This window comes from Palaemon carinicauda, chromosome 30, assembly GCF_036898095.1.
Source record: "Palaemon carinicauda isolate YSFRI2023 chromosome 30, ASM3689809v2, whole genome shotgun sequence".
Taxonomy (NCBI): domain Eukaryota; kingdom Metazoa; phylum Arthropoda; class Malacostraca; order Decapoda; family Palaemonidae; genus Palaemon; species Palaemon carinicauda.
This window is the reverse complement of record NC_090754.1, coordinates 45,097,683-45,109,926: the sequence shown is the minus strand read 5'-3', so window position 1 is coordinate 45,109,926 and position 12,244 is coordinate 45,097,683. Positions and strand designations below refer to the sequence as shown.

The window sequence follows — 12,244 nt, the reverse complement described above, 5'->3', positions numbered from 1 at the left end:
GGTCCTTTAATCTATGATCATCAGGTAAGTATATTCAAAAATTTATTTTACTAAGGAAAATAACATTTTTCAATATTAAACTTACCCGATGATCATATAGCTGATTCACACCCAGGGGGGTGGGTAGAGACCAGCATTACATGTTGACATTATTATGAGCTAAGTATTCCGTATTTCATTTTAGCAGTTATTCAAAATAACAAGCATAAAATAAATAAGTACCTGGTAAAGAAGACGACTTGAACAATTACTCTGCCTTTTTAAGTACGTCTTCCTTACTGAGCCTCGCGATCCTCATAGGATGCTGAGCGACTCCTAGGAGCTGAAGTATGAAGGGTTGCAACCCATACTAAAGGTCCTCATCAAAACCTCTAATCTAGGCGCTTCTCAAGAAATGACTTTGACCACCCGCCAAATCAAGTACGATGCGAAAGGCTTCTTAGCCTTCCGGACAACCCAAAAATATTTCAAGAGAAAGATTAAAAAGGTTCTGGAATTAGGGAATTGTAGTGGTGGAGCCCCCACCACTATTGCACTCGTTGCTACGAATGGTCCCAGAGTGTAGCAGTTCTCGTAAAGAGACTGGACATTCTTAAGATAAAAGACGCGAACACTGATTTGCTTTTCCAATAGGTTGCGTCGAATATACTTTGCAGAGATCTATTTTGTTTAAAGGCCACGGAAGTTGCGACAGCTCTAACTTCGTGTGTCCTTACCTTCAGCCAAGCTTGGTCTTCCTCATTCAGAAGGGAATGAGCTTCTCGTATTAACTGTCTGATAAAATAGGATAAAGAATTCTCTGACATAGGCAAAGATGGATTCTTAACTGAACACCATAAAGCTTCAGACGGGCCTCGTAAAGGTTTTTAAAATAGAACTTAAGAGCTCTTACAGGACATAATACTCTTTCTAGTTCATTTCCAACCATACGATAAGTTTGGAATATCGAACGATATTGGTCAAGGCCGAGAAGGCAGCTCGTGTTTGGCTAGAAAACCAAGTTGTAGAACATGTAGCCGTTTCGGATGAGAATCCGATGTTCTTGCTGAAGGCATGAATCTCACTGACTCTTTTAGCTGTGGTTAAGCATATCAGGAAAAGAGTCTTAAAGGTGAGATCTTTCAGGGAGGCTGATTGAAGCGGTTCGAACCTGTCTGACATAAGGAATCTTAGAACCACGTCTAAATTCCAACCAGGTGTAACCAAACGACGCTCCTTCGTGGTCTCAAAAGACTTAAGGAGGTCCTGTAGATCTTTACTGTTGGAAAGATCTAAGCCTCTGTGACGGAAGACTGATGCCAACATGCTTCTGTAACCCTTGATAGTGGGAGCTGAAAGAGATCGTTCTTTCCTCAGATATAAGAGGAAGTCAGCTATTTGAGTTACAGAGGTACTGGTCGAGGATACGGATACTGACTTGCACCAGTTTCGGAAGATTTCCCACTTCGATTGGTAGACTCTAAGGGTAGATGTTCTCCTTGCTCTAGCAATCGGCCTGATTGCCTCCTTCGAAAAACCTCTAGTTCTCGAGAGTCTTTCGATAGTCTGAAGGCAGTCAGACGAAGAGCGTGGAGGCCTTGGAGTACCTTCTTTACGCGTGGCAGACGTAGAAGGTCCACCCTTAGGGGAAGTGTTCTGGGAACGTCTACTAGCCATCGAAGTACCTCGGTGAGTTATTCTCTCGCGGGCCAGAGGGAAGCAACTAGCGTCAACTTTGTCCCTTCGTGAGAGGCGAACTTCTGCAGTACCTTGTTGACAATCTAGAACGGAGGGAATGCATATAGATCTAGATGTGACCAATCTAGTAGAAAGGCATCTATATGAACTACTGCTGGGTCCGGGATAGGTGAGCAAAGTATTGGGAGCCTCTTGGTCATCGAGGTTGCGAAGAGATCTATGGTTGGCTGGCCCCAGGTGGCCCAAAGTCTCTTGCATACATCCTTGTGGAGGGTCCAATCTGTTGGAATTATTTGTCCCTTCCTACTGAGACAATCTGCTATGACATTCAAGTTGCCTTGGATGAACCTCGTTACTAGTGAAAAGTCTAGACCTGTTGAACAGGTGAGGAGGTCTCTTGCGAACTCGTACCATGTCAGAGAGTAGGTCCCTCCTTGCTTGGAGATGTACGTCAAAGCAGGGTGTTGTCCGTGTTCACCTCCACCACTTTGCCTTGAAGGAGAGACCTGAAGCTTTTCCAGGTCAGACGTACTGCCAGTAGCTTCTTGCAGTTGAAATGCATGTCCTTTGACTCGAGTTCCATAATCCCGAGCATTCCCTACCGCCTAATGTCGCACCCCAGCCTACGTCCGATGCGTCCGAGAAGAGAACGTGGTGGGAGTCTGAACAGTCAGGGGAAGACCTTTTCAAAGGTTGATAAAGTCCTTTCACCAAGTCAGACCAGACTTTATCTTTCCGGAAACCGGGATCGACACCGCTTCTAGCGTCTTGTCCTTTTCCAGTGAAAAGCTAGATGATACAGAAGGTGTAGTCTTCCAAGTGACACAAATTGAACCACGGATGACAGTGTCCTAACCAGACTCATCCACAGCCTGAGAGGGCAGCGTTCCTTCTTCAGCATCTTCTGGATGGATAGCATGGCTGGGGGTTGATCGTCTTGTTCAGCAATGTCCTCATCAGAGGGTTCCTCATCCGAAACTGATGAGGAAACGGCAACAGAGTGGGCAACGTCTGACTCGCTGAATCCGGCCGCACTGGTGGATGCGTGACGGAGCCGGACACAATATCATGGTACTGCTGCACATTCTGTGAACTGTCAACCATGGGGACGCGAGGAAGTACAGCGTCAACCCGAAACTGTCTAGACTGTCTGGGTTGTGCAGTCAACCCCCTACCGGGTTGCTGAGGTTGCCGCACTGCGTCACAACAAGTCACCTCTGCTGGTTGTTGAACGTCTTCCTAGTGACACACTGAACGTCCACAACCACCTCCGAGAGTCGCTTAACGTCAACGTGCGACTGGCAACCCACACTGGGTCGCATCGGTGGAGGAACCACCTCAACTGGCGGACGCGACTAGGATACCTCAGCGTCAACAGGGCGCACAACCAACCGGTAGGAAGGTTGTTGGCCAGAAGGTTCTTCTCCGTAAAAAATCCTCTATCAAGGACACAAGCTTGGACTGCCTGTCTTGCAACAAAGCCCATAGGGTCTATGGGAGCAGGTGTGGCAACAGACGGGGTTAGCGACTGAAGCGGAACCATTTACCATCCCTGGAAGCCTTGTTATGCTTTAATTAAAGTCCATAGGAGGCTAAGCAGCTTAAGGCTCCTCTCCAAATGACAGAGTCCTCAAAGGAATATCAGTAGGAGGGAGAACAGCACTTTCTCATCTACAGGAACCATGTCCGAGAAAAGCTAGGTTATCTCAGTGAGGGTCTCACTGGTGCATAAGCAGCAGAACAGAAGGCAACGTTATGTAACTGCTTGACAGTCTGTGAACTGTCAAAAACTGAACTGTCAACCACAACAGGTGCGTGAGGACATACAGCACTGGTGCATTAGTAGCAGACCAGAAGGCAACGTCATGTAACTGCTTGACAGTCTGTGAGCAGGCAACAACCAAAGCTGTGTGGGGAAGCCTCAACTCCTGACTGACTAGTCTGCTGCGGGCGAGTGGCGGTAACCACAGTGGGTTGCGGAGGCTGACACACCGTGTCAAAACACGGCAGTTTGTGGTAGCTCACGCACGGCAACGGAGTGCTCCGTGTGTCTGAGGGAGTCAGCATGCGTCTGGCAGGGTCGACTGCGCATGGGTGGAGGAGCTCTCACAACAAGAGTGTGGGAGCAGGCAGCCGCAGCGTCTGCTGGGCGCACAACCGTGGCAGGTTGTAGGCAAACGGGTGCATCGTCAACCTTCTCCGCAGTCGGAGTGTGGGAGCAGGCAACAACCAAAGCGGAGTGGTGGTGCGTGGTGGGGACTGCCGTGGGTTGCGGAAACTAACGCATCGCGTCAAAACACGGCAGCTTGACTCCACCTTCCCACTGCTGATGCGGTAGCTCACGCATGTTAACGGAGGGTGCCGCACGTCGGCTAACGTTAACATGCGTCTGGCAGGGACGATTGCGCATCGGAGGTGGAGCTCTCCGCAGCCGGAGTGTGGGAGCAGGCAGCCTCAGCGTGAGCTGGGCGCACAACCGTGGCAGGTTGTAGGCTAACGGGAGCAGTGTCAACCTTCTCCGCACGAAACTCCTGCATAACCGCAGCTAACTGAGTCTGCATAGACTGCAGTAAAGACCACTTAGGGTCTACAAAAACGGCAACAGACGGAGCTACTGTCCGTTGTGACTGAGGGTCTAAAACAGCTGGTGCGGCAACAGACGGAGTTACTGCCTGTTGCGGTACCACCTTGCCTCTCTTGGGAGGTGTGCAGTCGTCGGATGACTGCAGCGAGTCCGAACTGACCCAGTGGCTACACCTAGGCCGTTGGACTTGCGCGGAAGGGACCGACTTGCACTTAAAAAGCTGCAAGATGTGGTCCATGGTTTCTTACGAGAAACCTCTTCCGCAGACGAGGAATAAATGGGCTCTCTCGTCTTTGTGTGGGTGGGGCGATCTTGGGTAGATACGCCCGAAACCACGGAGGGAAAAACGTCTGTTCGTTGATCAAGGCCTGTGGAACCCATAAGTCGTTCGACATTACTTCTCCCCTGGGCTTGGGAGCTTGTAAGAGGTCCCGGACTAGGTGAACGACTGGCACGAACAGACGAACCCTCGGACGCAACACTGTAACACTTTGCGCATATCACTTTATCACTTTTGATTTTCTGTTTTGCACTTATTTCACTGAAATCGAAACTTTAACTGATTTCTACCTGAAACACGCAATCCTATCCTTCATTAAAAGGTAGTAATTGCGAAAACAGTCTTACAAAGCAACAGAAAAACATAAATAAAATCGTATAATGCAACAGAAAACATATATAAAAAGATAAAGAATTCAGTGGCTGGAAAAGAGACTAAACACTAGATCAAATAAACTACGTTTACAATCTCTCACCGCACAAAGCCTGGGAACAAGAATAAAACCCTAGAAACGTTTTACCTTCTTCCCCTACAGCGACTAGGGAGGAGAGTAAAAAAAAAAAAACGAGAACAACGTTACCCGCTTGAACGAAACGTTTATTCTCCTCTCTCTCCCTCCGTCTCTATCTCTCTCTCTCTTCTCTCTTGATTTCGCACCTGAGAGAAGAGCCCAATTATATATCGTTAAACATGTTATTTGCTAAAGGAAAAAACTGAAAGGTTTTCCAAATAAAAAGTTCCTTTAATTTAGAATTTAAACCATTTAAGCTAAGAAAGAATGAACGAAACGCTAGAATCGGTTTACTCTTACTGCAAAGTGAAACCGTGATACACTCTCTCTCTATCGTAACGATAGAGCGCATGTTGAACGTTCTGAACGTCAACAACTGCGTAGACTAAAAAACTAAACGTTAGTTCATCTTTGAAAACAGTACGAGACTATCAAAGAAATTCTTTCATAAAACATTAAAATTAAAAAAGTATTAAATTCTTTAAAGGTTAAATACGATATAACGGGCTCAATGTTAATTAACTTCGGTTCCAAGTTAGGACCGCCTACTATTAGGAAAGGTCGCATATAAACAAACATAAAAATTTATTTTTTATAAGTTTATAATAAATGGAAAGTTAATCGAAGAGGCCTATAAAGGCGGAGAGATATAAAATAAATAGATCTATAACGTGTTAAGCAAAATTACCAAAAACCTAAACACACTTCCGTCTAAGGGAAGGGTCGGCCATTTAAAAGTGAAAGAGAGTCCATACTCTCTTCGTCACCATAATTAAATCTATCCAAAACGAGTTCAAGTTTTGAAATGAAGAAAAAACCCCTGCATAGCGAAAGCTCAAAACTGGAATAGTGTACTTCACCAAATCGTTGTGAAAACAAATCCAGTTAGGAACGGCGTATTTAGTAGGTCTTGCCAGTGGCACAACAGAGAGAAAATTGGTTCTATGTTGACATCGAGTACTTAAGTACCTACTTGACAGATGGCGCTGTTGATGTACACCCCCACCTGTATAGCGATCGCTGGCGTATTCCGCCCGTAGGTTTTTTCTGTCGGGCAGCAGAGCTGACAGCTATATGATCATCGGGTAAGTTTAATATTGAAAAAGTATCTTTTGTTTCCCGTGATGTGTACTAAAATTCATGAAGGCAACTGTACACACAGTACCAACTTGGTACTATACTACCTATAGGATGCTACATCACAAAGGACTAAAGATGATTTAGAATTAAAAATATTCAACGAATCTCTTAGAAAAATAAAAAGGGACATTACCATATTCCGCTGCCCTTTTCTGTGCTTTTTCAAAAATCCAGTTAATATGCTGTGGATCATCTCCATCAATTGCTAAATCTTCACTGAATGGGTTTTCCTTTGGCCACAGAAGAATTCGTACATATTCTATGCAGTGTTCAGGCAATCGTGGAGTATGAGCAATTGTACATAAAGGGAAATTTACCTACAAAAGATACCATAAGACATAAAAGATATTAAAGGCAATATATTCTTGAAGAAAATTTGTAAATCAAAATACTTTTAAAACAGACAACCCTATTCTACAGGTATTTTTATTTATGAATAACAGACACTGTAGACTATTTAAAAAGACAAAAACTGTCGGTTGGAATGTAAGCTACTTCAGTAAGAGAAAGCTACATCCTTTGCAATTAAAGACCAAAATCTATGGGGTCAAACGACCCGACTTGAAGTAAAATACTATTTGGCTTTTTATGTGGAGAAGAATTGGAATTTTCTAAATTCTTTAATCTCAAATTTATTTCTATTAAAATGTGATATTTTTGTTACAAAGGCAAGTTTCTTAATATACAAACCCATGGAAACTGCCAATTATATCAAGAAAGGGTCAAAACAAATGGCAATTCTAAAACTGTCCTGACATTATTAGCTGAAAATTCTACTTATTTCATCATAATCCCTATAAGGATAAAAAAAAGAGTGAAAAGAAAGGGAGATAGGAATGTTCCCTCATGATTAATAGGTTTGTATATAAAAAAATATATCTTCAGTTCTTTAAAACCCATTAATTATAAGTTGCCTGAAGAGCAATTCATATTGATTTATTGAAAAAGGTCCATATAGCCAAGCATACAGCCAAGGAGGCCATTTAACACCAAAAGTGCAACTGGGGGATATAACAATCTTCTTGTTGCTCTCAGCACCAAAATAAAACAAGCGAAGAACCTAGAAAATCTATCATACATCTTTCTGATTGTCATGTTCAGTAACATCGACCTTACATTATGCAGACAACATAAGCATTAAGCGAATCATAGGAGAAATTGCAAATGAAGATAGAATGTTTGAATAAAGAAAGCAGAGGTGGAGGACTGAAAATTAATATGAGTAAAACTAAGATAATGTTCACTGAAAATGTAGAGACAACAAATAAAGGTTACGGATGAACCTCTAGAAATTGTTAAAGAAGACAGTATATGGTACTACTTAGGACAGACAGTATGTGTTTCCCCAGGACATGAGTCCAAAATCAAAAGAAGGATAAGCATGGGATGAAGAGCTTTTGGTAAACAAAATAAGATTAAAATGTTATTTTAATTATAAAATAAATTTTTGAATATACTTACCCGGTGAATATATAATAGCTGAGCCTCCGGCGGCTCGACAGAAAAACACAAAAACTCGCGAGCGATCGCTATGAAGGTTGCGGGTGTGCCCACTAGCGCCAACTATCGGCCAGATACCGCATATACATGTAAATAGCTCCAATTCTTCTCATACCGCTGGGTCTCTATCGGGGAGGAAGGGGGGGCCTTTAATTTATATATTCACCGGGTAAGTATATTCAAAAATTTATTTTATAATTAAAATATCATTTTTAAATATTTAACTTAGCCGGTGAATATATAATAGCTGATTCACACCCATGGTGGTGGGTAGAGACCAGAGTTAATTAAGTTTACAGCGTATATGCTTAGAGTTTTTGACAGTTATATCATAACAAAACCCAAATATATATAGGTACCTGGTAAGGAAGTTGACTTAGACGATTACTCTGCCTTGTTAGTCTGTCTTCCTCACGAAGCCCAGCGATCCTCTTAGGATGCTGAAAGACTCCCAGGAACTGAAGTATCAAGGGCTGCAACCCATACAACAGGACCTCATCAAACCCGTAATCTGGGCGCTCTCAAGAAATGACATTTGACCACCCGCCAAATCAAAAAAGGATGCGAAAGGCTTCTTAGCCTTCCGTACAACCCAATTAAAAAACATTTCAAGAGCAGATTAAAAGGATATTGGAATTAAGGGAATGTAGTGGTAGAACCCTTACCCACTACTGCACTCGCTGTAACGAATGGACCCAGTGTGTAGCAGTCCTCGTAGAGTCTGGACATCTTTTAAGTAAAATGACGCGAATACCGACTTGCTTCTCCAAACGGTCGCGTCCATAATACTTTGCAGAGATCTATTTTGCTTAAAGGCCACGGAAGTTGCTATAGCTCTTACTTCGTGCGTCTTAACCTTAAGCAAGCATCGGTCTTTTTCATTCAAGTGAGAATGAGCCTCTCGTATTAAAAATCTGATAAAATATGACAAAGCATTCTTTGACATAGGCAATGATGGTTTCTTAACTGAGCACCATAATGCCTCAGATCCACCTCGTAAGGACTTAGTACGAGCTAAGTAGAACTTAAGAGCTCTAACTGGACACAGCACTCTTTCAAGTTCGTTGCCTACGATCTCTGACAGGCAAGGTATATCAAAAGACTTAGGCCAAGGACGAGAAGGCAGTTCATTTTTGGCCAGGAAACCAAGTTGAAGTGAACATGTGGCTTTTTCTGTAGAAAAGCCGATGTTCTTACTGAAGGCATGAATTTCACTGACCCTTTTAGCCGAAGCCAAGCACACTAGGAAAAGCGTCTTGAGGGTGAGATCCTTCAGGGAGGCTGAATGTAATGGCTCAAACCTGTCTGACATGAGGAACCTTAGGACCACGTCTAAGTTCCATCCAGGAGTTGCCAAACGACGTTCCTTAGAGGTCTCGAAAGACTTAAGGAGATCTTGGAGATCTTTATTGTTGGAAAGATCTAAGCCTCTATGACGAAAGACCGAAGCCAACATGCTCCTGTCGCCCTTAATCGTGGGAGCTGAGAGGGAGCGAACATTTCTCAGATGTAAAAGAAAATCTCCGATTTGGGCTACAGAGGTACTGGAAGAGGACACAGATGCTGACTTGCACCAGTCTCGAAAGACTTCCTACTTCGACTGGTATACTCTGATGGTAGAAGCTCTCCTAGCTCTCGCAATCGCACTGGCTGCCTCCTTCGAAAAGCCTCGAGCTCTTGAGAGTCTCTCGATAGTCTGAAGGCAGTCAGACGAAGCGCGGGGAGGCTTTGATGAACATTCTTTACGTGGGGCTGACGTAAGAGATCTACCCTTAGAGGAAGACTTCTTGGAATGTCTACCAGCCATTGAAGTACCTCGGTGAACCACTCTCTCGCGGGCCAGAGGGGAGCAACCAACGTCAACCTTGTCCCTTCGTGAGAGGCGAACTTCTGCAGTACCTTGTTGACTATCTTGAATGGTGGGAATGCATATAAGTCCAGATGAGACCAATCCAGTAGAAACGCGTCTATGTGGATTGCTTCTGGATCTGGGACTGGTGAGCAATAGATTGGTAACCTTTTGGTCAACGAGGTGGCAAAGAGGTCTATGGTGGGTTGACCCCAAGTCGCCCAAAGACTCTTGCACACGTCCTTGTGGAGGGTCCATTCCGTGGGTATCACCTGACCCCTCCGACTGAGACAGTCTGCCAAGACGTTCAAGTCCCCCTGGATGAATCTCGTCAACAGGGAGATGCCTCGATTTCTTGACCATATGAGAAGGTCCCTTGCGATCTCGTACAGCGTGAGGGAGTGTGTGCCTCCTTGCTTGGAGATGTACGCCAAAGCTGTGGTGTTGTCTGAGTTGACCTCTACCACTTTGTTTCGAAGAAAGCTTTCAAATTTCATCAAGGCCAAGTGGACTGCTAATAGCTCCTTGCCGTTGATGTGCATGCTCTTCTGACTTGAGGTCCACAGACCCGAACATTCCCGACCGTCCAGGGTCGCACCCCAACCCAAATCCGACGCGTCTGAGAACAACACGTGGTTTGGGTTCTTGACTGCTAGGGATAGTCCCTCTCTCAGACTGATATTGCTGTCCCACCATTTCAGGTATGCCTTTACTGGTTCGGAGACTGGGATTGATACCGTCTCTAACGTCTTGTCCTTGTTCCAGTGAGAGGCTAGATGGAACTGGAGAGGCCGAAGGTGTAGTCTCCCTAGCGAGATAAACTGCTCCAGGGATGAGAGAGTCCCTACGAGACTCTTCCAACTCCTGACTGAACAAAAGTTCTCTTTTCAGCATTAGTTGGACTTTGAGCAGGGCTTGTTCTATTCGGGTGGCAGACGGAAAAGCCTGAAAAACTGGACTGCGAATCTCCATCCCCAAATATAGAATAGTCTGGGATGGGATCAGTTGGGACTTTTCTAGGTTGACCAAAAGTCCCAACTCCCTGGCCAGACTCAACGTCCAATGTAGATCCTGCCGACAGCGATGACTGGACGATGCTCTGAGAAGCCAGTCGTCCAAGTACAGGGAGGCTCGGATTCCCGATAGATGGAGGAATTTTGCCACATTCCTCATGAGCCTCGTAAACACGAGAGGAGCAGGACTGAGGCCAAAGCACAGGGCTCGAAACTGGTACCCCACATTCCTATAAACAAACCTCAGAAACGGTTGGGAATCCGGGTGTATAGGAATGTGGAAGTATGCATCCTGAAGGTCGAGAGAGACCATCCAGTCGCCTTCCATTAATGCTGTCAAGACAGCCTGGTAGACTTCATCGTGAAGTTTGTCTTGACAATGAACACATTGAGCGCACTTGCCTCTTACGTACTCCTGCAGTGAACGTGGCTGCCAGATAATTGGAGCCATCCCTGAAAGTCTTGTTCCTGCAGAGAACATGGCTGTCAGATTATTGGAGCCATCCCTGATAGCCTTGTTTATGCATGACATAATTGTACAGCAAAACTTCAAACGCTCGAAAACACTCCTAACAGGAGATGGTCTAGCTCTGAAGCCGACCATAAAATCTTGGAGCGTCTCATGGCCAGGCGCCAGGGAGAGTCTATGAGGTTTGAGAAGTCTATCTGGGCAGAGGCAGGAACTCCCAAGCCGAGAACTTCTCCCGTGTCATACCACTCTCGCTCTATAAGCCAGTTTAAAAGGAGGGAAAGCAAAGGCTGTCTCCCCCAAACTCCTCCTGGTGATCAACCAGTCGCCTAGCAAACGTAAAGCTCTCTTAGAAGAGCGAGAGAGCACTAGCTTAGAAAACAACGGCTTCGAAGTAGCTAGGCCTAGTGTAAACTCTGACGTTTAGGCGAACGAGGAGCAGCAGTTACAAAAAGATCCGGAAAAAGATCCTTAAAAATCAGCATGATTTATTTAAAGTCCATAGAGGGCTGAGCAGCTTTAGGCTCCTCTCTGTCTGACAGAGTCCCCAAGGGAATATCAGTAGGAGGGGGATCAGCAACTTCCTCATCTGAAGGAACCTTGTCCGACAATTGCCGAGTCTCAAGCAAGGGAGAGACCTGCCTTGGTGGCAATGCTTGACAAGCAGAGTCCACACGCAAAGGAGCAACAGTAGCAGTCAAGGACGCTATGTCATGTAACTGCTTAAAGGACTGACCAGCAACAACAACAGGTGCGGGAGGACGCTCGACGTCAACTCGAGACTGCCTTGACTGCCTAGACTGAGCAGTCAAAACAACTCTTGACTGCGGTGCTTGACGCTCAACGTCAAAACAAGTCAACTTCGCTGGTTGGCGACCGTCCTGAACGTCAACAAGAGCAAGCGGCAGCGGCTGAACTTCCACAAGCGGCTGAGAGTCAACACGGGACTGTATCGAGTGAGGCTCTACAAAACGTGATTGACGTGACTTTGTAACGTCAACGTCAACAGGACGAGCAAAGGCTCGTTTGGGCGGCTAACGGCCAGGATCTCGATCAGCTAAGCGGCGAGGATCATCATGAACCTGCTCAGCAGAATAGTCCTCCATAAGAGAGGCAAGCTTATTCTGCATGTCTTGCAGTACAACCCATTTAGGATCAACGGGAATGGGTGCGGTAAGAGACGAGGGTAACGTCTTTGACTGCAAAACCTTGCCTACAATA

At 45.2% G+C, this 12,244-nt stretch overlaps 1 protein-coding gene across 2 annotated transcripts in view; it reads right to left on the bottom strand.

The window, feature by feature from the left end:
- Positions 1-12,244, bottom strand: part of Uba3 (Ubiquitin-like activating enzyme 3) — a 66,432-nt gene that overhangs the window by 23,453 nt on the left and 30,735 nt on the right. For both annotated transcript variants that reach the window (XM_068353713.1, XM_068353714.1), the window contains exon 6: positions 6,326-6,509. In XM_068353713.1, coding sequence (XP_068209814.1) covers positions 6,326-6,509 — 184 coding nt within the window. The remainder of the gene's footprint in view (positions 1-6,325; positions 6,510-12,244) is intronic.